This window comes from Alexandromys fortis, unplaced genomic scaffold (genome assembly GCF_014885135.2).
Source record: "Alexandromys fortis isolate MF-2015 unplaced genomic scaffold, M_Fortis_MF-2015_v1.1 scaffold_8_9099976_23576923, whole genome shotgun sequence".
In the NCBI taxonomy this organism is placed as follows: domain Eukaryota; kingdom Metazoa; phylum Chordata; class Mammalia; order Rodentia; family Cricetidae; genus Alexandromys; species Alexandromys fortis.
Window position 1 is genome coordinate 8,973,706 of NW_026067899.1, and position 23,970 is coordinate 8,997,675.

The following is a 23,970-nucleotide window of genomic DNA, read 5'->3' on the forward strand; positions in this document are numbered from 1 at the left end:
AAAACACTGCTTGGTCCATTAGCTCTAGTTTCTTATTGGCTAACTTTTATATATTAATTTAACCCATTTCCATTAATCTATGTATTGCCCACATGGCAGTGACTTACTGGATAAAGTTCCATCCGGCTCTGGAGGGGCTACATGGCTTCTCTCTGACTCCACCTTCTTCCTCCCAGCATTCAGTTTAATTTCCCCCACCTAGCTAAGTTCTGCCTTGCTATAGGCCAAAGCAGTTTCTTTATTAATCACTGGTAATCACAGCACATAGAGGGAAATCCCACGTCGTTCTTTAGCTTTAAGTAAACAACTGTGTTTCTGCTAAAAGACCAATCTTAAAGAACTGCAAGCAAAGCCTCTTATATGACTGCTGTTTGTTGAACTACTATGGCAACTTCTTATAATTTAACAAACAATCCTATTTTGGTTGCTATTTCTATGTCCTGAGATTTTTCCAAGACCATGCATAAAATTGGCCCCATTACAAAGCTCAGAAGAGGCCTCCTCAGTCTTAAGATGTCAGTGATTCCCTAGTGGAATCAGGAATCTGAACCACACTGTCCACAAATGTCTGACAAAGTAACCCATTCAGACCTCAGGGAGCCCAGCAGTTCTGTGTTTTCCTCCTTCAGTCACTTAACTCTTCTATATATTTAGTTTCCTATAAAATCTTGAGTGGGGTCAGTAAATAAATGAATATTTCTCAGTTTGCATCAAAATTTCATAGCTCTCTTGCTCACCTATATTAACAATGCCATGGTATTTAGAGGACTTAAGATGAAGAAAATACAGGACATTATTCTTTAAACATGAAAGGGTTTTATTTCATCCTTTCGCGCATGACAAGTTATTGAACATGGATGTCATCTTCAATATTTCAGGAAGTGATTATTTCAGGAAGTAATCTTGACCAATGACATCCATTTAGATTATTTCAGGAAGTGATTTGTAAGGCAGAGGTTTCTGACTATAATATCAAGGCAGTTTGCCCAGGAATAGTATTATAGTTGACAGCTAAGCTCTTGAGCTAGGTAACCAAGCTTCTACTATTAAGAATGTGTCAATATCAACTCCAGTGACCGATTGGATCTAGTGAGTTCCACTCCATCAGTGCCAGGTTGTTTATGCTCTGTGGATGGCCTGATACCCATGCACTTATGGGGACACTAAATGAATGGCCTTAGTGGTCATTAAAACTCAGGACAAGGACATGAAGATGGATGTTGGGGAGGGGCAAATGGGAAGTGAATATTGTCATATTTTGTTGTTTACACAAATGAAAATTTTAGAACAAAAAATTTAGTCTCTTTAAAGTGCATATTTTCCTGGAGAAATGTGTAAAGTCCAAAGTAGGTTGCCAGGAACAGTTCTGTGTGCGCAAAAGCCCTGGTGCCAAGGCCAGAAACGTGCCTTGTCCTCATCCTTCCTCCTTTCAAATAGATGGCTTCACTGGTCCAAGCCGCTGCTCAGGGTTTCCGTGGTTTATAACAGTTGCTCAGGGTGCAGCAGAGCTATATGGGTGGTGTGTTATTTTGGCTTCTAAGAGTTGCCAAAAATCATTCTAGAACATTGCATTAGAGGACATTTAAGTTTGAAAAAGTTTATCTACCAGCCATGGGTAATAACTACCTCTACTGAGAATAGAGAGATCATTTGAAGGCTCGATACCCACAAGGACTATCTTCCCAGGAACAGCTCATAGCAAGACACATCGTTTGTTTCTTTGTTGATGTTCTCAGGCCCGCGGTCGAGCCAGAGCCGACGAAAGCACTTATGTCCTGGTCACCAGCAGTGGCTCGGGAGTTACTGAACGTGAGATTGTTAATGATTTCCGAGAGAAGATGATGTATAAAGCTATAAACCGTGTTCAGAATATGAAACCAGAGGAGTATGCACATGAGGTATTGTTCTTGGCCACTGTTGAGTTTAGTTTTCATCTGAAAATGGCTACATTTGGTGGCCACCGATGTCTGTGTGGCTACTTCTCCAGACAGAAATTGTGCTGAGTTATCACCTCCTGTCTGAAGATTTGTGCTTAGTCCAGATTCACAAAAAGCCCCAAGATCGATGGGAGGGCAGGAAATGGGGGAATTTTGTCCATTGCAGGGAAACCAAACATCAACTTTGGTAATATAAATTTAGGCTGCCCTTTTCCAGAAAGACTCGTGAAACTCACTTATTCAAACCTACCTAGTAGTTTCAGTTTGATCCAACCCATATATACAAATACAGTGTCTTTATTACAGAAATGCTTATAAAATGACTATTGTATGCCAGGCAGTATTCTAGAAACAAAGACCATGGTGCCATATAAAACATCTGCTATATGCAGTAGAGATTCTAGTGTGTGCTTGGTGAGGATGGGGGGAGACAAACAATAAACACAAATTTCGCAGTGCATATCATACAGTAGTGAGCACTATGGCCTTAGTATAGGATTGTGTAGCCAGGTTTGATGGCTCATGTCTGTAATCACAGCATTCAGAAGACTGAGGCACAAGGATGACCCCATAGTTCTGAATGATTAAAATGTACGTAATATGTCATATAGCTGAATCCCAATTTACTAACAGTTATTTGAATGGGGCAAAGGCATGCAGTGGGGAAAAAAGAATATATTTATACAATATTTCAGGAAACTTTCATACCACTGAAGTAAAGACTGTAACTCCTATAATAGCAAACAATCCATTTAGAAGAAAATTCACACCCTTGCATATGGGTGTGAATGTTAGTTTCTTAACATTAGAATTGGCTCTCCCCTAAATAGAGTTTTAGGGAGGGGTGCTTTCAAATTGGTGTGCAAAGTATGTAACCAACTCCAAGGTTTCCTGGCCAGGTTTTCATACAAACTTACATTTTAAAACCCCTTAAATATAAAGTAAACCAAACACTTTTTCACTAAATGATCCTGCAATAAAGTTATTCCCTCATATTTATGACTAAAGGCAATGACTTAGTGAGATTCTTATAAAAGCTGATGCTTTAAGACTAAGTTGTTTAGGTGGATTCTAGGATACTCTGTAGTTCACAGGTCAGAGTCTCCCAGACTAAAACATTGTACTAGTTAGCCTTTCATTGCTTTAAGAAATACCTGAGGTACACTGATTTAAAATGTAAAGAGGTTTATGAGTTTGACTCAGAGTTAAATCCATAAGGTCTAAGAACAGGGAGGGTTCTGTAAGCCCTCACCCCCCTGATCTGTTATCACATATGGCAGGAATGTATATGTTTCTCAACTTCTGTGTGCCCTCTCTGTCCTCACAAAGCCACCATAATTTAATTCTGTGGCTTTCACCCCTAACTCCTAATCCAAGATAATCTTTTCTCAAAGGCCCCGTTTCTAAGCACACAACTAGATTAAGTTTCACTTCCCCTAATACTATTATTAACACAAGACCTTGTGGGTCCAATTCACGCATGAATACAGAGGTGCCAGCAGTATTCAAATCATGACAAATGATCCATCCAGGGCCTCCAGAGTGGACTGCCTTTCTCGGTGTCCCTTGAGCAAGAGATCTGCCCTCTCAAGACTTCTCAGATGGATGGAAGAGAAAGAACAGCAATGAAGTGGACTATGTACAGTGTTGGTACACTCGAGACTCCCAGAAAGAATTCCTGCTTACCAGTTACTGAGCGAGCAACTGTCAGCAGTGTGTAGGCAACCACGAATAGAAAGTGAGAGTTGACACAAAAGACAAAGTCTGTTTTGTATGTCATAAAATGTCAGTCTTACTGCAAAGTTAAAATTATATCAAACATCTAGAATGAACCCAAACATCGCGCACCACTTGACCCAACACCTTTCATTCCTTCCTTCCATTGTATTTGGACTTAGGTTGACATAGACTACGGTAGAAGACTGTATACTAGATTCATCTGGTGCTGTTGTCTCTTCCTTTTTATCTTCTAGAGTACAATCTAAGATAGGTGAATTTCAGCTCGTTCGTGTCCATAAAACTGTGAAGAAATATTTAATTCACTATTCTTGTCTCCACACAGATTTTGAAGTTACAGGTACAAAGTATCTTGGAAAAGAAAATGAAAATCAAAAGAAGTATTGCAAAGCATTACAATAACAACCCATCATTAATAACTCTACTCTGCAAAAATTGTAGTATGCTCGTCTGCTCGGGAGAAGACATCCACGTGATTGAGAAGATGCATCATGTCAACATGACACCGGAATTCAAGTGAGTGCAGCCAGACCCAGGTCTAGATTTCTTTAGCAGAGGCGAGGTTCATGCCATTGTAATCATTCTGCTTACACAGTGAGAGTGAGATTTCCTTTCTTTTCACAATTTTCCCTTTTCTAGTCCCTCTCATATAATCTGATCTTTTGAGTCTGTTTTGTAAGTAATCTCCCTTGAGACAGGGAGTCAAGCTAAGACACAAAGCCCTTTTGACACAAGGCACTTAACTTGCAGATGTCCGTATCTGATCTCAGTTATTCTGAATGACTGAAAAGTTAAAATAACAGCAGACCTCAAAGGAGACCCAGGGACAGTGTGACACTTGGGAGGAAGGTGTAGGATGGGGACATCCATCTATTTTGTTACAAAAATCATGGGGAGCAGATGAGGAAGAACAAGATACAAGAAAACCCAGCCATGTTGGGTGATTGTTAAGTCCCACATGATGAACCCGTGACTGTGTACTGTAATTTTGTCAAGTCTCACTGTTGCTCTTTCCTCTGGGACTGTTTTAGAAGACTCTACATTGTAAGAGAAAACAAAGCACTGCAAAAGAAGTTTGCAGATTATCAAACAAATGGAGAGATTATCTGCAAATGTGGCCAGGTGAGCGAACTTTAGTGGGGTTCCATTGTACTTTGGCCAAAAGGAATGTTAAATTGAATGGGCATTTGATTTCTCCTTTCTCTCTTGTTTTCTAGGCTTGGGGAACCATGATGGTGCACAAAGGTTTAGATTTGCCTTGTCTCAAAATAAGGAATTTTGTAGTGGATTTCAAAAATGACTCGTCAAAGAAACAATATAAGAAGTGGGTGGAATTGCCTATCAGATTTCCTGCTCTTGATTGCTCAGAATATTGCATGTATAGTGATGAAGACTAGCTCTTGATTCATGATTAGTTTACAAGGTTGCCAACTCGAACTTTAGTATGATTTTGATTGATGTTGTCATTACACCACTGAGCTAATACAAGAATATATAAATGATCATTTTTGTTTGGTTTTAACTTGTGTAAAGAAAGAACACAATGCATACCCCTTACTGGTTATAAATGTAATTGTTAATCTAAATTGTCAGTTTGATGAGCTCTGGCATCACCTGGGAGATGGGCTTCTGGGGTTGCCTTTAAGGGATTGTTTTAACTTGATTAAGGTAGGAAGAACTGACCACTGCGAATGGTCCCATTCTCCGGGCTTGTGTCCTGGACTGTATAAAACTGAGAAAACTAACTGAACCTGCATTTTCACTCATAATTCTGCTTCTTGACTGTGGAATGCAATATGACAAGCTACCCCCAAGCTCCTGCTGCTGCTGTGACATCCCCACAGGAATGGATTATGACCTTAAACTGGGCGCTACAAGAAATCCTTCCTGCCCACATTGCATTGGTCAGGGCATGTTATCACAACAATGGAAAAAAAGTAACTAAGACAATAGGGATGAAGAAAATCTGCCAATAATACTCATTAGTGTAGAGTGTTACCGTTTTGTAGAAAATACCGGAGTATGAGTGAGAAGAATCCCAGATACCAATCTCAGCCAGTTCTGTCACGGATCAATGTGGAATATGATTTTATCTGGGCAAAGATGTATTACATTCGTTTATTCTGTGGAATATTATTTTAACTGTGTAAAGATGTGTCACTTTTGTTTATGCTGCATTTGTTTAATTATGTAAAGATGTGTCACATTTTGTGTTTTGTGATTTTAAATATACCCATTTATTAAAACAGCTGTTGTGTAGGTCAAATGTCTAGCTAGAGTTTCCACACAAGACTGTAATCAAGGTTTCAGCCAGACTCTTCTCTTCCACAGCAAGAAAGAATCCACTCCCGTGCTCACTCAGAATTTGCTTCCTTTTAGCTGTCTGGCTAGGGTTTCTGCTTTCTTGCTACATTTCCACTAGGAATTGCTCTCACATCCCAGGAATGCTTTATTCTGTGGCCTCTTCAGGAGCCCACCCTCTCTATATCTCATGTGATTTTTTTTCAAGGCCAGCAGGAGAAACTCTCAAAGCTGCTAAGGAATCTCATGTTACTTAACTAGAGTAACAGAAACACAATAGAGTATGTTTTGAATTGGGCATCTTATTGATAGGCAGGTGTGCTAGGTAATCTCACATGTCAACTTGGTAACATCTACAGTCATTTGGGATAAGGGCCTCTGGGCACATCTATCTATTCTGTTTGGCCAATAGGCTCCTATTCAAAGCAAGGAGATGATTCAGGGTATCGTGATGAACTGACATGATTTTGGAAGGACTCTTAGGGGTCATTTTAGAATTTTGCCATCATTCCGTGTATTCAGATCTTGCTAATATAATGCACATCTGTTGGCAAGCACTTTGACAAGCAGGAAGTACCATGAAGAAAACAGTCTTACCAAATGCAGCATCAAGCGATGTCGGGCTTGCTGCTTCCTCAGCCTTCCCTTCTGCAACACGATGCCATACTGGAATGTGACCTCATTACAAAGTGTTGGCTAAACGAAGAGCAGTTCTAATGCATGTAAGATTACCAGTGTCCATGGACAGAGCAGCTGGTCAGTCTGTCCAGCCTTTACATGGGATCTAGCAGGGAACTGAGGTTCAAGGTTTGGTAGGGAATGAAGAGCAACAGTTCCCCATGTTCTGGCTGAAGAGTAACAGCCCTGGATGGTGATGCAATAAATATGTCAATAGGAGATGGAAACAGGGCCACTTGTCTTCACACAGGGCCCATAACGAGCAGAAATGGCGCCTCTCCATTGTCATAGGAGAGCTGTGATTGGAGACCATAACTTGAACCAGCCATTGAACTGACACCAAGTCTCAGGGATGGCTTGCTCCACAGAAACAATTACCTCTTATGAAGAAGGGAGTGAAGACAGAATTCTTTGGTGGTTTTGATCTACTAGTTTAATTGCATATTAAGATATTTTCAATCTTTTATTGATAAGACCTGAGTCAAGATGAATGTACTAATCAAAGCTCTTGGGAATATAAACACACAAAAGAAGAGTTAGTTTTCTTTAAATGCCTTAAAAATTCCATCTGACTAAAGTATTTATTTATTCTAAAATGTTTTGGAAACTGTGCAAGAAACCAAATATCTAAGATATCTTAATGGATCACAGTAACACATGTGGTCTGCTTTTGAGGTATCAACAAATATTCTTGTCAATGTTTTAGCCTTTTTTTTCAATAAAAAGAGATGTTTCTTCTTTAAAGTTAAGGGCATATATTTCAGATACTATATAATTTAATATGTGATGATACCTGGCAACTTGAACTATAGAAAACATACTTTATTTTTAAAACCACTATAATTAGTGTTGTATCTTGATTAATTATTACTAAATAGTGTAGAATCCTTAACATTGATTACCAGAATGTACCTGTGAGGCGAAGCCATTAATCCCGGCTTGATAATGCCTTAGTTTTTGTTCTTCAGTTGTTTGAATGCCCTTCTGGATTCTTAAGTGATTGGATTAAAGTTCCCTAACTACCCTAACATTTCCATGGTTTGTGCTTATGGCTCCCTGTCCGTTCTAAAACATAGCCCATGAATATGAAATGATTTCTCCAAAGCTTTTAGTACATGTCACAAGTAGGTGTTCAAAGTGAAGTGTGCTCTGAAAGAAGTAGACATTTTCATCTCTGCAATACAATAGCGGCGGCAACCGAAAGTACTGCCTCAGAGAAAACAAGTCGGCCCAGAAGGCATTGTTTACCACTCAACTGGCAAAACCGAGGAAGAGTTTGAGTTCCCCTTGTTATTACAGCTTTGAAGATGTGGGAGTCTCAAAAACATTTCAGAGAAGTTAGAGGAGAGTTACAAAGAGAAAGATGAATATTTACACTGCCCAAGTTAAGCCACCCACTGGGTACCTTTGACATCTTGTGCCTTACCTAAAGCTTCTGCCACATCACTCTGCTCCTTACTCAGAGATGAAGTCATTCTTTGCCACTTCTTCAGCAGATGTCTCTTAGGATCCTTCAAAAACAAAATCCAGATGTCACTTCCCAGAATTCAGCTGCATTTACATTTCCAGGACAGAAATGGGAAGAGCTTGCAAGAAAAGTATTGCTCACTCAACCCTTAGCACAAAATACTCATGAAACTGGTAAACAACTGTGTGAGTCAGAGCATTAAGCGCAAAACAAGACAAACTTGAGACTGTTCCAAGAATTCTAAGAATTATGATGCTAATTAGAAACTTATTTTTTTGCCATATTTAGTCTTGCTAGATATTATTTGTTTTTGTACATAGAGTGTGGAATAAGATAAACTCAGATGTGACTCTTTACTAGTTTGGGGACTTTGAGAGTAAGCCACTAATCTCCTTAAGGTCAAAAGGAATAATAAAGACCTTGAAGAGTTATCCTGGAAACATAGGCACTGAAATGAACAACGCCAGCAGTTAGCATGTACAAGAAATAACCACAGAGCACAGTGGGCATTGCTGAAAGAGCTGAAGCTTCTGTAGTCATCAAAGATATAGGAAGAACAGAGTAATATAGCGTTTTAGATCTGCATTTCATCTTTAAGTAAAATGCGTGCAAAATTGAAGCCTCTCCTATCTAGACTTGTCAAAGAGGGGCCATCCCAAGAAGTAGTCATAATACACATGATAGTTGTTAATATGCCCTCAGGTTGGCTACAGGAAGGATTTAGCTTCTACAGGCAAAACACAAAGATCAATGTAAATATATCATTTTATTCATTCAATAGCTTCCAGATTTAACTAGATCTATCTCAGTATGATTTTAATTATGTTCGGTCTTTACCTAAAGAATTGATAGTAATGCCGTCTCAATGATTAAGTTAGGAACTACGTGAGAATAAAAAGCTAGGGTACAATTAGTAATTTTTTGTATAGTGCAATTTATAGTTGCTGTTTGTTTCTAAGTCCTAAAACTTTTTCTCAGATTCTAAGATGCAAAATATGAAATATGGATCCTTCTCCAGGGTTTAGCCTGGTGAGTCTGACTGGTCCTCCCCCATCCCTCACATCTGTTCCAACCCCCGCAGTACCAAACTCCAAGCCTGGACCAGGAATCCAACACCAAATGGCCAGTCCTGAAGATACACATACAAGTAAAATTATACAGATTGAACAGCTTGAATTTATATATTTAGGAATACACATAGACATAACAACAATTTAAGAAAAAAGGGCCATAAATTTGAAAAAGAATGATGATGACATGGAAGGGGTTGGAGAAGGGAGGGGGAGATATAATGATATCATAATCTCAGAATAAAATATTATTAAAAATATGAATGGCTGGGCAGTGGTGGCGCATGCCTTTAATCCCAGCACTCGGAAGGCAGAGGCAAACAGATCTCTGTGGGTTCAGGGCCAGCCTGGTCTACAAGAGCTAGGTCCAGGACATGCTCCAGAGAAACCAGGTCTCAAAAACTATATGTGTGTATATATTTCATAAATATATATATGTGTGTGTATATGAAATGTTGGAAATGAAATATGGAAATGTTGTAGATATTCCTTACAATATTTAGAGAAATTTCGCAGCATAATACCAAGTCTTTCTTTGCATGAACGTAATTCCATGAGCACATCATTTGAAGATGAAATGTAGATGGGGGTTAGCTCTATTTATTACTTTATACATTTCAAATACAGTTAAAGCCAAGATCCTGAGTAGGACCAGGGGAAGAAGACTGATAATAGAAAGTAATATTTAACTATGCATCTAATAATATACTGGGGTATAATGTTACTTGAACGTAATTTTTCGTATCTTAGTTATCTTATACAAATGTTAAAAATGGAATTTCTTTGATAAGAATTCAAGTGATTCATTTGGTTACAAAAATATAAAAATACTTAACCAAAGATGACCACTCTGTCAACATAAATGACACCTTTACCACCAGTCTTCTGCTGTCCTTTGTGAACTTGCACTAGGTTTCTGGATGCCTAGTTCTTTCATTTTGAACAATTAAGCAAACCATGAATATTATATCATATTCCTCAAACTCTGAGAATTTTTATAATACAAAAATGACTCCAATATTTGATTTAGAGTTATCTTAAACTATTTTCTCACATGAGACCAATGTCAATCTAGTATTACACTAAGGTAAGGTTTATAAGACAAAATTACTGTTTTCCTTAGAATTTGACCCTGGTTTAAATTTGTAAGTTTTTCCTTTGATAATATGTGGTAAATTTGTGCTGAATTTAAAATTAAAACTTAACTTTTTTAAAAAGAATATATCTCACTTGGTAAGTGAATCCTAAATCTCTCTCTAAAATGTTAGTATTCTATGTTAAATTGTACCAGGTGGATTTATACACACACACACACACACACACACACACACACACACACACACACATTGAATGTCACTACTTCATGGGGGAAAATTCACATTGTAGCCTGTAAGCTTTGTAATAAATATCTTCAGTGTTTCATTTTTATAATTTGCTTAAGATAAAATGTAAAATTGGAATAATCAAAATGAGTACTTTAAAATGTTTTACTCTGAGGAAAGGGTTGATTATGTTTCATACCTAAGATAAAAAACAATAAGTAAACTAAGACAAGAATGAACATAAACAAAATAAGATATTAGCAAAAAGATAAAAAATATATACACATTAAGACAAGTTTCAAAGAAGTGAGACAGAAAAGGAGACAAATTTAGCTGAAGAAGATATACCTAAAGAATACTTCTTCCTGTATCTAGTCAGCAAACAGACTTAATGAATTAGATACTGCAGTTTTGGACAAAGAATAAAGAATAAGAACTTTTTCTCCATTGATTTAAATATTTGTTTAGAGTGACCACGTACTTTAGAATCGATAAGGACCAGATTAATAATGCAGTGAGAAAGTTTATACTAAAGAAAGACAGAGGAAAGAAAACCTTTTCAGAGTTTGCAGAGATTCTTCAATGTCCTCAAAGTTGTTGCCGTGTTTGAGGTTGAAAGTGTAAAGGACTGATACCTTGCAAATAAGGAGAGATCTGTTGCAACCCACTAAAAGGTAATGTGCTATCAGCTATTATGCCTTGGAAAAGCAAAATTTATTCAGAATACATTCAAGGCAAACACATTTCTGCTTTGATGAGTGTGATTGCTGATAGGTTTGTTAGAGTTGGTAATGCGTAGATAAAAATGTTTGTTGAAAGAATATTACTAGACTTTACTTACCTAGGTAACTACAAATACATTAAGTTAATATTAATGAGATTCAACTCTCTAAGTGGTTGAGAAAAGAAAACCCAATGAGTGAGGATGTGGAAATCTGCTATAACAGAGGTCATGATTCTCTGAATGGAGAGAAGTAAGAGGAAAACCATACGTCTTTGTTTTGATCACATCCCTTCTCCTTCAAAATCGCCTTGCGAACAATCCTATTTCCCTCAAGTTCTTCTAGACAAAGCCTTAGTAACAGGCCATTAGATTCAGCTGCCCAGGTTAAAGGCATTCCTGTGTACCCATTCTGGAGAAATGAGTGCTCAGAATGTCAGATTTTACTCTGAATCCAAGTGGCAGATGGGAGATTCAGTGTTGGGGACATGCACATCTTCACGGGACCTTTGTTCACAAAATGCAGTGATTGGTATCAAAGAATGCTTAAAAATTCATATATGTTTTATGATGCATTCCCAGCTTACTGAATTATGTGAATGGGCCAAGTAGTCTTCAGTGAAAGTAAACAGGAATCTGAGGTAACTGACGTAGGAAGCACAGATGACAGTCAAAGGGATTTGCATGAAAGAGAAAGAGAGATGAAGGGAGAGCTTTAACAATGGTCCAAAACTTGAGCTGTTTTCCAGCTGGGAAATGAGTCAGGAAACAATAAACTGTTTAAAACACAGAAGGAAAGAGGCATCTTGAGAGATGGAAGAGGATGACCGCTAAGTGAAGAGGTAGTCCAAGGCTGGACAAAGAGGGATGTAAGATACACCTTAAAGTTAAGGTACTAATCCAGCCATGGCTGGGATTAATTCTGTTGTTATCTGCCACTAGGCTGTCTTCTAAGATTAGAAGATGAATGTAGGGACCTAAGGAAATCAGTCGTGATTTTTAAATCTGCTTTGATGAATTCATAAATAGCTTCTCGGAAACCCAGACTACTGTGGAGAAATGTGGTTAGTTGAATCAGAAATAGCAAACATAGAAATAATTGTTTGGTAAACACATGCCGTGTATGAGGCTGAGTTCTGGGATATCTGTGTGCTCAAGAAGCTTTTAGAAGATGGACATTGTAGCTTGAGCCTATAGCTGCCTGCAGGAAGAGCCTCTTGAATGAAGTTAAAGTCAGCTAGGGATCGCTCTCTCTCTCTCTCTCTCTCTCTCTCTCTCTCTCTCTCTCTCTCTCTCATAAATAAAACCCAAAACAGTAGACAGCAAACAACAAACAAAAACAAAACAGAACAACAACAACAAAACTTTTTAATGCTACCATCAGTTTGACCAAGTTTGACCCAATGAGGCTGAGTCCCTCTCAAATGCAAATGTATTGGGGAGAACTCAATATCAACAACCAAGTTAATTAAAAACTAACTTAAACATTTGCTTCTGGTGTGAAGAAAAAGCAAGATACTTACATATTACACAAATATCTTAAGTCCTTTGATTTTTTTCCAAAAGAACCATTCACTATTTCATGAGCTGATATACCACCTCTATTTTTCTCAAAATCTTTTAAGATTATCTCCCTCAGATCACCTGGTATTATTTTTCTCTTCCTGACCCTTTCTGCCAGGCTGGTTTTTTGTTCTTTTTTTTTTTAATTTTCTATTTAAAAGTTCGTTCTTTCATTATACATACTAACCAGAGTTCCCCCTCCAGTCCGTCCTCCCTTCCCCCCCTCCATCACCCCCATCCACTCATTAGAAAGAATAAGCTCTCCCATGGGGAGTCAACTTCCCCTGTAATCAGATTGGTGAATACCCCACTCTCCTCATAGAGCCTTCATCCAGTAACATCCAGGCTTTTTTAAAATAGGGATTCCATGTGCAATTCTTGCCTCTGCCCATTCACCATATGTGTAATAGATGATTTCTGGAAGTAGGGTTGGGAAGGAGGAAATCTTTGAGAATATACATATTTTAATAACAGAATCTCTGAAAAGGTGCCAGCAACTAATATATTACCTATTTATCTCCATACACAACCTTTGGAATCTCCCTGAAAATGCATCCTGGCCTTCTAGTTACTTTTGCTTTGCATTAGCAAGCATGGGAAGGTCACTGCAGGAAGGAAGAGTTTTGCTTCTTGGTTCCTAGGTCCTTACACTGTAGGTCATGCCAGCATCCAGATGGAGCCTGCTACTGGGAGTGTTCTGCAATAGGCAGCGATCCTGGCACCTGCTCAGGCAGTTGTGTGTAGTGTCTCTGGTGAGAAAGCTTCTGCCAAAGTGTTTTCTCTGGTACCTGACAGGGCACCTTCCAAGAAACCCCAGTGCCTTCACAGGATCTTTGCTAGTCAACAGCCCACAGTACCTTCTCTAGCAAGGTCCGGATCTTAGTCTCACATGATCTATCAAAATTTAAAGAGCGGTTGTCATTCTTCTGTCTGCAGTTTCTTTATCTTTTAGCTTGCTTCAGCTGTTCGTATGAGCTATTCTTCCAATCCCATCAGAGGTCAGCAGATTTATTTTAAACTGGACCAGTTTAAATCGCTGTAGTTTCCTCTTCTAGATTTGATTTGGATGGTGACAATCATCACTAAAGAAATAAGTTTAGTTTGGAAGAAGTTATGTGTTCCACCTAGCCAATTACTCTTACAGTATTACCCTTCACATAGGAAATGACTCAATACAGCTAACCAATTAACTACCCAAATAATTCAGAGAGTGAACAGAATGTACTTTATAACTAACAATTTTGTTCACTTAATTAAAAAAACAACAATGTGTAATCATCTCAGTGACTGAAGAGACAAAGTATATCTTTTAGGAAAGACCTTATTCCTCAACCCCTCAACACAGACCCACCACCTCTGTTTGAGAGTTCTCTGTTTAGGTCTGTACTTCATTTTTTTAAATTGGATTATTTGTTCTCTTGATAATCAATTTCTTGAGTTCTTTATATATTTCGGAGAACAGACCTCTGTCTGATGTGGAGTTGGTTATTTTCTTTTAAATTTTTTTTTATCTTGGGGGTGGGAGAGGTGGCAAGGGCAGAGGACAGAGAGATGAGTGAGATAGAGATGCATGATGTGAAATCCGCAGAGTCAATAAAATGTTTTTTAAAAAATGTTAATGTCCCTGCTAAGACTCTAAAGCAAATAAGAATATATTTGCTTATAAAGAGTCAATATGGAATTCTGTTTTTTTATTCTTTATTGTTTTTAATTGAGCTATACATTTCCCACTCCCCTTAGAATTCTAGCTTTAAGCTAGTTTTAATTCTAGTTTTCAGAATTCCTTTAGGGGCCGGGCGGTGGTGGCGCACGCCTTTAATCCCAGCACTCGGGAGGGGGAGGCAGAGGCCGGCGGATCTCTGTGAGTTCGAGACCAGCCTGGTCTACAGAGCTAGTTCCAGGACAGGCTCCAAAACCACAGAGAAACCCTGTCTCAGGAAAAAAAAAAAAAAGAATTCCTCTAGGGAGTACTGCCTTAGCCAAGATAGTCAAGTTTTAAAATGAACACTTTTCTTTCATTGATAAAATTTATAAAATCTGCTTATTTAAAATGAATAGAAGTATTTAGACTCTTGTGAGTCTACGTTAAACCAAAGTTATGATCAAAGTTAAACCAACAGCCAAAACAGTTTATTTTAAAAGACAGTCTCAGAATCCATGTTTGTGAGTGATCTTGTTGAGCACACAGTGAGCCTGAGAAATACATGCTTTAGTTCTTGCTATACTGTACAGCCACCCACACAAGATTCGTGATACCTCCGATGACATGACCTTCAGAACATGCAGCGATTGATAGGTAAGTACAGATGATAGACATGTCAACAGATATAGATACAGCTATAAAAAGATGGGTAGCCGATGCAGACCGAGATTGTCAGCGCCATACAGATATGAACGCTGATTATTAGAGATGTTATAATTGATGCTAGATATTAATAGCAGTTTATCACAGTTAATCTTCTGGGCCTAGCTGAAGGAAATGATTTTTCCTATCTTTAAAAATAATACCACTGCAAATATTTGGTCAACGACTGATAGACACAAAAATACGTGTCTCACTCTATGCCTGTTGCGTCGGTTCACACGACATGTGTCTTAAGTATGTGTAAGGAGGCAAGCAGTTTTGAAAAGTGTAATTTCTACTACATTTCTTTTCTTTCTATTAAGCAGTACTAAAGATTGAACCCAGGGCCTTTCGCGTGTTAGACCTGGGCAACCCCTGATCTAGATCCCCAAACTTCTTGTTCTGTTATTTTGAGAAAGAATTTCACTAAGTTGCCCAGACTGACCTTAAACTTACTCTGTAGTAGCCTGAACAGTTTTGAATTTTCAGTGCTCAGCCTCAGCCTCCTAAGTGTCTAAGATTTTAAGCTAGAGATATCAGGCCTATCTCCTGTTGCCTTTTAAAAACAGTTACTAATATGGATTTCAACTTGGTATATGAACACTCCACTTCTGTGTCCTTCCCAATCTGATGCCTGGCCGTTACCACTACTGTTCAGTGTGGCCACTCTGTTCCCACCAAGTTAAATTTCTCTAAAGTAATTTTTTCTAAAGATGTAACATTGCACAGTGAACTTTTTTAAGTTTATTTTTTTTATTGAGCTCTACATTTTTCTCTGCTCCCCTCTCTGCCTCTTCCCCCCGCTTCAACCTTCTCCCAAGGTCCCCATGCTCCTAATTTACTCAGGAGATCTTGTCTTTTTCTACTTCCCATGTATATTAGATCTATGTCTGTCTGTCTTGAGGTCCTCATTGTTGTCTAGGTTCTCTGGGATTGAGTTTTACTGCTCTATGAAGCCATCTCTGGAGAACCCCTGTGTCACCTTTCCCTCATCATAGTAACTTTCCTTACACCCCATGTTTTAACCTATACATGCCAGCGCACATTTCTTACCTAGTACCTTAAACCTGCTTTCTAGTTATCTTATGTAGTTTGTTTTCTGTCCCCAACTATTCAGCCCACCTGTTCATCAGTTCAGTATTTGTCTCTGACATACATCCAGCTTCCAGGGGATTTGCTAGCCGTTTAATGATTCTGATGTTTTTTTCTTTTCTTTTTTGTTTTGTTTTGTTTTGTTTTTTTTGTTTTTGTTTTTTTGTTTTTTCGAGACAGGGTTTCTCTGTGGCTTTGGAGCCTGTCCTGGAACTAGCTCTGTAGACCAGGCTGGTCTCGAACTCACAGAGATCCGCCTGCCTCTGCCTCCCGAGTGCTGGGATTAAAGGCGTGCGTGCGCCACCACCGCCCAGCCTAATGATTCTGATGTTATGCAGAAAACAAATGTGGGATGAAAGAAGGGAAAGTTCAAAAAAGGACTTAGCGAAAGTGTCATTTACAAAGCCGGATGACTACCTAAAAGACAGAAATGGGGGCATCCCAGGTAAGAGCCACAGCAGGAGCTGTGTCCCAAATGGAGAAAACGCATCTTATTCAAAAAGCCGAGTGAAAAGGCCAGCTTGGTTAAGTGGGGCAACTAAGAATGGCCTGGGGCTACTGGAGCTGGAGCAGAGGAGAGGCCAGGTCCCACGAAACCCTGACGACTGGCTGTCTAAGTTGCATTTAAATCTGAAGTGATCAGAAGCCATTGGAGATGTCCATCGAGGCAGCGGCAGGAATTGATTTTCTCTGCAGCTACTCTGATGAATTAGGAGGAACGGGCAACATAGATGCAGAGAGAAGAGTTGGGTGGTGTAGAGCTTGTCTGCTGGTGTGGATCAGCAAGAAGACAACGGCATGGGAAGAACGGAATGGAGGTGTTGTGATGGGGAAATTTCTGGTACCAGAATACAGAGAACCAAGGGAAGAAAAATCAAGGATGCTAAGAGGAGAGCCCTCTGGGTACAATTATGGCGGTGTTAATTTGTGTGACTAAGTATGGATTTTCAAGGATGAGATCAATGATCTGTTCTTGTGAAAAGGGTGAGGATCCTGAACACAGCAGTGGCCATTTCTGTGACCACAGTAGGTCTTGTGACCTCACAGGTCTCAGTTCTCTCTCTTGGAAAGGATAGCAGCATCTAGTGTTTGGGCTCTGGGATCAAACCGCCTTGGTTTTTAATTAGGACTCTTTTGATTATTCTTCAAGTTTTCTGATACATTCTGCTTCCATTCACTCTCGGCTCTGTAAAAACGTGAGGAAGAGTAATTGCGTTTATAGCTCAGGCTTAATCAGATCGTAGATAGCACACCCGGGGCCGTCCTGCTGTAAAGTAAACACCCAGAGAATGTTTATTGCTAGCTGCTGTGAAGTGGATTAGTGAGAGGATCAAATGAGAAAAATGTGTGTGGCCTAGAAAATGAAGCACTTACAACAGGAAAAACACATCTCAAGGAGAAAGCAAAGTCTCTTTGTTTTAAGAACTCTTTCATGGGTATATTTCTTTTCTGTTAAAATAATGACTTCTTGTGACTTTATAGGGGATCAATACAAAAAGACAGCTCAACTGTCTTGCATAGAACAGGACCACTTAGAAGAGGGGGAACATAGCCATGAAGAATGATGGAGAGGGCGCCCCAGAAGCTAGGTTAGGAGGCTGCAGCCTCCATGGAAGAGCTGACTTGTGGAAATTCTGTCGTTGTCTCAAAACCCTAGGAAATCTGCTACTGACTACATGAGTTGGTGCTATTTGGCATTAGTCATCGGGGCTTTCTGGCAGGGCAACATAGAAATGATGCAGAGACAACCCACACACAGGAGAGCAAGAGAGGGAATTCTGAACAGCAAATGCTAAACACACGTTACAGTGACGGGCACAGAGAAAGTCGTCAGGAAATATGAACTCCCTTTCTTTATGTGAGGGATGAGCCAGCATCTCTGACCTCGAGGAGCTGGCAAGTTGGTTACAAGTTGGCCAATGAGATGCGTGAAAGCATCAGATGAACGATGAGCATACAAGAGGGTGTCACATCAAATACAGGGGCCATGAAGTTCAGAAAAGCCAGCCATGCTCTGGATTATTTGAGAAATGCTTCTGGATTAGGAGTAAGCAATTTAAGGTAATACCATATACATTAAATGTTCCATCTATATTAATTCAATGCAATTTCAAGAGTAGATTCGGGTAGGAAGTATGTTCTAAATGAGAAAGACCGAGGAAGAAAGACTAACATATTTTACACGTCTATTGGAATGCCATGCTGTGTCTGGATTTGATGGAGTGCCATACTGTTCTGGGCTTGCCATACTGTCTGGACAATATGATGTCATTCTAGTTTCTTAAGCAAGGAAATGACATGTTTTAGGAAAAGAAAATGACATGTTTCTTGTTATTCTGGTTTCTTGAGCAGGAAAATGACATGTTTTGGAAAAGATGACCCACAAAGAGTTAACAGGCTAAATCATAGATTGAAGAGAGGGAAAAATTGGAAAGAAGCAAGATTCAGAAAGGAGCTGGAAGGAGTCATCCTGGCTGAGGTACCAGAAATCTGGACGTGGTCATTGGCAGTGAAAATGGAAGGAATGGGTGGTTCTGGATGCTTCTGTAGTAAACTCATAAGATAAGGAAAATACTGCTGGCGAGAAATTGGTGGCCATATACAAAATAAATACAAAGTGCAGCACAGTTGGTGACAGAAACAAATACAAGTAATTTATTTGCATTACCTTATTTTTGCCCTAAACGTGACTCATAGTTCTGCTTGGCTGTCATCTGCTGCCATGTGTCCTCGCGTTGCTGGCATATGGAGTCACTATTTCATTGCACCCGAGAACTTGTTCGATGAGCTACAGCTGTTTCCTAATCTAGGCACACTGATGCCTCGCTTATGGTACATGCGATCCTCTCGCCTTGAGAAAAGGGTTCAAAGTGAGTCAGAACGTCTTTTTGTTGTCAGTGAGGCCAACCCATTGGTTTCCGAAGGATTCTGCTTCACTCGGAAGGGTGGCCAGCGAAGGTTGGCTACTCCTTGTGTCCATTTCCAGCCTAGCAATGAAAGGAAATGGGCGGCAGCTGAAAGCCAGCCAGCTGTAAGACAGGAGAAGGGCCCTCACCAAAGCCCAGCCAGACCCGTACCTTGGTGTTTGACTCAGAGCCTCCAGAATTGTATATGTATCGGGGAATACATTTCTATCACTTTAGGCTACCCAGTGTGCAGTGTTTTGTTTCTGGCAACAGAAGTTGACTAATGCAGTCTCTACATAGTCCAGCAAAGAGCTTGGACCTAACATTCCAAAATTCTAGAAATAAGTTTCTTTGTATTTTTTTAAAGATGTTTTTTGTTTACTTAAACTGTGACCTGAGATAATGACACCATATGACTTCCAGATTCTCTTAGGAATAAGGATAAGAATATTTTCTCAGCAGTCATGAGACCCTGAGTTTTATCCCTTACATTGAAAAAAAAAATAGTAAAGAGAGCTAGAGAAGAAGGGAGGAAGGGATGGAGGGAGGGAGGGAGGGAGGGAGGGAGGGAGGGAGCGAGAAAGGGAGGAAGAAGAAATCCTCTAGAGCAAATTTATAGTCTCTCTCTCTCTTTCTCTCTCTCTCTCTCTTTCTCTCTCTCTCCTCCTTTTTGGCTTTTGGAGACGGGATTTCTCCATGTAACCCTGGCTGTCCTGATATTTGCTGGGTAGACCAGGCTGGCCTCAAACTCAGAGATTCACCTGCCTCTGCCTCTCAAGTGCTGATATTAAAGTCCTTTGCTACCACTGCCTGCTTATCGTGGTTGTTTTTAAAATAACCACATTTTAAAATTAAATAGATAAAATTTAAAAACTTGTTTATTGAACTCACTAGCACACTATCAAGGTGAAAATTATTAAGCTCATGTATACTATTTTATTTTTTATACATTTTCAGAAGACAGTGTATATTTTATACTTACAAACAAATTTGATACAGTCTGTCCAGCAGGTGTTGTGTGACTAGTGGCCATGGCAGTGGGTGCTGCAATTCTAGACTCTTTGCTTTTCAAAAGAAAGATATAGGTAGAGTTTGGGTTAAATGTGAGCTCTTCTATTCCCTCCATGATGGTTATTTAACTCGAAAGTCTTTTATTTTTCTCTTCTTGTTAGCTTTTTTATTCCAGCCATGCACACTTTTTTCCCATCAAACACTGATTAATAGCTTGTAATAGATAGTGTGAGTCTCTTGTAGTTTAAATGTATCTTCCCCAAAATTCATGTTGGAATCAAAAACTTACTATGTATATACTGAGATAGGGCTGTACAAAGTCTATGTGCTCTGCCTTCAAAGATGGATTTCACAACCCTGTGAATAGCTTGGAGGACTGTAAGTAGAACAACGGTCTGCCCTTCTGCTTTCTGCCATCAGATGCTACAGAAACAAGGTACCTGCCCCACAACAAATGGCGTTATCTTAGAATTGAGGTCTCTAGAATTCTGAGAAATGAACCCCTGCTGCTCATACATTCCCCAGCCGTATGTATTTGTTAGAACAGTGCCAGCAGCAGCAGACAAGTTCCCTACCCAGATTCTCTCTGCAGGATCAAGGTACCAATACCTGAACCAGACAGTTCATGGCTGCCACCCAGTAAGTACTGTCCTAGGCTACGTTGAAGGCCTCAACCAGCGCCATCACTCTTTGGGAGTGGCTTGAAGTGAGAAAGTGATGAGTGATGAAACTCACAAGTTAATCACCCCATTTCAGACAACTGTGAAGGGACAGCCCAGCTTCCAGCGTCCTGGTGGGTCCGAATGAGGTCTTCTCTAAGGTTGTACTACAATCTGGCATTTCGTTCTGCTCCTTTGTGTCTCTTTCACTTCTCTCCAGGGAACGGAATGAATATCTATTACAACTGAACAATGCCCTCCACCCCAATAATCAAATAAACCCTGCTTACATTGCTCCATTGTATGGTCCGTGGACAATGAACTCTGCTTTAGAGAGAATACTGTCACAAACTGTTTCTGAGGCAAGAGTGTGAGCGGCCTGGAGTTGGGGGAGAAAGAGCAATGCTTTGTCTAATTTCTGTATCTTGTAACTAAACTTCTCCACATACAGGTAAGACTACAGCTCCTTCTTTATGCTCTTTTACTTCTTTTCCTTTTCTGTATAGTCACTTACATGAATACCACAATAACAATGGAAGAAACAGTGCCGGTGGTGGCCATGTCAGAGCAGCAGGTGGCAATTGACTTCAGGAGTTTGGCCCACCAGAATGCAAGGCATGATGGGTGAATAGGAATGATGAATAGATAGGCAAAGACCTGAGGCATTCGGCTCCAGAATGTCTCTTGTTACTACCATGCCTTTACATGTGTGCCACTGCCATCTTTCCCTAGTATCTGGCATGATGTAAGTGTGTGTGTGTGTGGGGGGGGATTCCCACTATCTTTAATGTAGTGTGATTGGCTCATGGAAATATCCTGTTCTAGTGGGCATTTTTTTTTAACCGGTGGGTTTTATGAAGATGATTTCTTCCTAAGCTCTACTGTTTAAGTGAAGTAGTAATTTTATACAACAATAGTGTTAGTTTTACTAGAATTTTGCTGATTGAACTCTTTTAATAAATATAGTAAGAGATAATAATAGAGGTTAGTTTAGCGGGAAAATTAATATAGGTAAAGACAGGATACAGTGCTGCCCCTGACCCCGACAAAGCTGGGGCTGCAGAGGATATGAGTATACGACAAAGGAAGTGTCACACGGCTGGGACTTATGAGTTTCTCTTGAGGAGCCATAAAGATTGTGGTGTAGGTTAATGATTTAGGGAAACAATTGAATCCCAGAAGGCAGACTAGCTCAGGTTCTTTTAGTTTTAATGTTAGGAGAGGTGTTCACAGGTTTCAGGATACATCCTAGTTAAAACAAAGCTTTAAATAATGACTTAAGGTTAGGTTAATACATATGTTTTTGTTAATGTCTTTTGAATCAAAAAATCATGGGGAACAATTTAAAGTTTAGAGGCACACTTAATAGCTGAGTGAGGGGCTCATTGAGGTCAAGGAACAAAACAATGGCAGCCTGGCTATTGCTGGTTGACATATCCTTCTTTGCTAGATAATCAAAGGTGATGATTAATTCCTTGTACCCATTTCTGCCTTTAGCTTCCTGATATAAAAAACTCTTGATGAGCATAGTTGAGCACAGGTGTAAGATGGAATCTTACGGTTGTTTTGATTTGCATTTCTCTGAATGGCTAAGGTTGTTCATCATTTCCTTTGTATAATATGTACTCACTCATAAGTGGCTTTTAGTCATAAAGCAAAGAAAAACCAGCTTACAATCCACAACCCTGGAGAACATAGACAATAAAGAGGTCCTTAAGAGAGACATACAAGGATCTACATAGGAAGGAGAAAAAAGACAAGATCTCTTGAGTAAATTAGGAGCATGGGGGTTGTGGAAGGGGGTAGAAGGGGAGAGGGAAATAAGGGAGGGGAGCAGAGATAAATGTATAGTTTATAAAAGCAATAAAAAAGCTGTTGTTGAATGGGTGTGCACCATGACAATTTAAAGTAGAGCTGACTGTTTTCCATATATGAAAGTTTAGATTCATGATTCTTTTAAGATTTTTTATAAGATTACCTTTCGAGATAAGTAATGAAGTGATTGATCTTTTCTTTGTAACTGAAAATTTAAGCCTGCCAATTAAAGAACTGGCTGAGGAAAATACCTTGCTTACTTACAATCTGTTAATCTATAACAAGCTGAATGGTCATGACTGTATTAGGTTCTTGGGATTAATTTGTTTTTCACCTGCAATATGTAAAATGTTTAATCATGTAAGGGAAACATGTTTTTTTTTTACTTGTATTCATTGTAATCATTCACTTACAAATTGAAAATAACTACACTGTGATTTTTATATTGCTTGAAAGATTCTGTTGGGGCATATAGGCTATAAAGGGAAAAAAAATAAAGACCCAGAAGGGATAACATCTGGATAAAGAGAAGAAAAGTAATAAAGGAGATAAGCGAGATGATGGAAAGACATTCAAGTTGTGTGTGTGTATGCGTGTGTGTATCTTTTCCACCAGCCCCAGAGAGTTTAGCTTTGTCTCACTCTTTAGCCACAGAAAAATGTTTAACTTCCTCAAATAGAGAAGTCAAATTGAGTGATTAGTTCACTGACTCTGTGGCTCCCCCTTAATTCCTGAGCTTCTGAGGGCTGGTTCAAAACATTCAGTTACAGCATTGGGCTGAAGTGTGAGACAATTATCACCAGACTAATTGGTCATTAACAGAACTGAGTAATTGTTAAGCTCCATTTACCTTGACAGGACTAACAAGGTGCACCTTGGGTTGTGTTGCTGCGAGCAAAATCTGAGAGTTTTAACTGAAGAGGGAAAATCCACCACAAATGTGCATAGCACCGCCCCACGGGCTAGAGTCCAAACTCATGAAAGAATAAAGAGGAAAAAGCAGCCTGGACTCTATTATTCCTCTCTACCTGCTTTCTTCGGCGGGACCAATGTGTCCACCTCCTTCACACTCTGGCCGTTGTTCCTCCTGTCCATGGTGGACTGTGTTTCCTCTTAAACCATTAGATAGAATAAACCCTTTCTCTTCAGACTTCCCTTTTTTGTCAGATGCTTGGCCACAGCAAAGAGTAAAGCAACTAATACACATTGTATGGAAAGCAGGACACCCACTAACAACAATATGCCCTGCTTCTCTTTTTCTGGTTGTTCCAGGCCTGTCTCCTGGGGTGGAGACGCAGGGCAGCTCCATGGTTTACAGCAGATTCACGAGTTAACATTGTGCCACA

The 23,970-nt window shown here is 39.5% G+C and overlaps 2 protein-coding genes across 3 annotated transcripts in view; one reads left to right on the plus strand and one right to left on the minus strand.

Moving 5' to 3' along the window:
* Positions 1 to 5,922, plus strand: part of Ifih1 (interferon induced with helicase C domain 1) — a 46,717-nt gene extending 40,795 nt beyond the window's left edge. For both annotated transcript variants that reach the window (XM_050122435.1, XM_050122431.1), the window contains 4 exons: positions 1,737 to 1,898; positions 4,000 to 4,190; positions 4,706 to 4,796; positions 4,892 to 5,922. In XM_050122435.1, the coding sequence (XP_049978392.1) occupies positions 1,737 to 1,898; positions 4,000 to 4,190; positions 4,706 to 4,796; positions 4,892 to 5,071 (624 nt within the window). In that variant the 3' untranslated portion in view covers positions 5,072 to 5,922. The remainder of the gene's footprint in view (positions 1 to 1,736; positions 1,899 to 3,999; positions 4,191 to 4,705; positions 4,797 to 4,891) is intronic.
* Gca (grancalcin) overlaps positions 1 to 23,970 on the minus strand; it is a 325,199-nt gene that overhangs the window by 82,872 nt on the left and 218,357 nt on the right. The window lies entirely within an intron of this gene.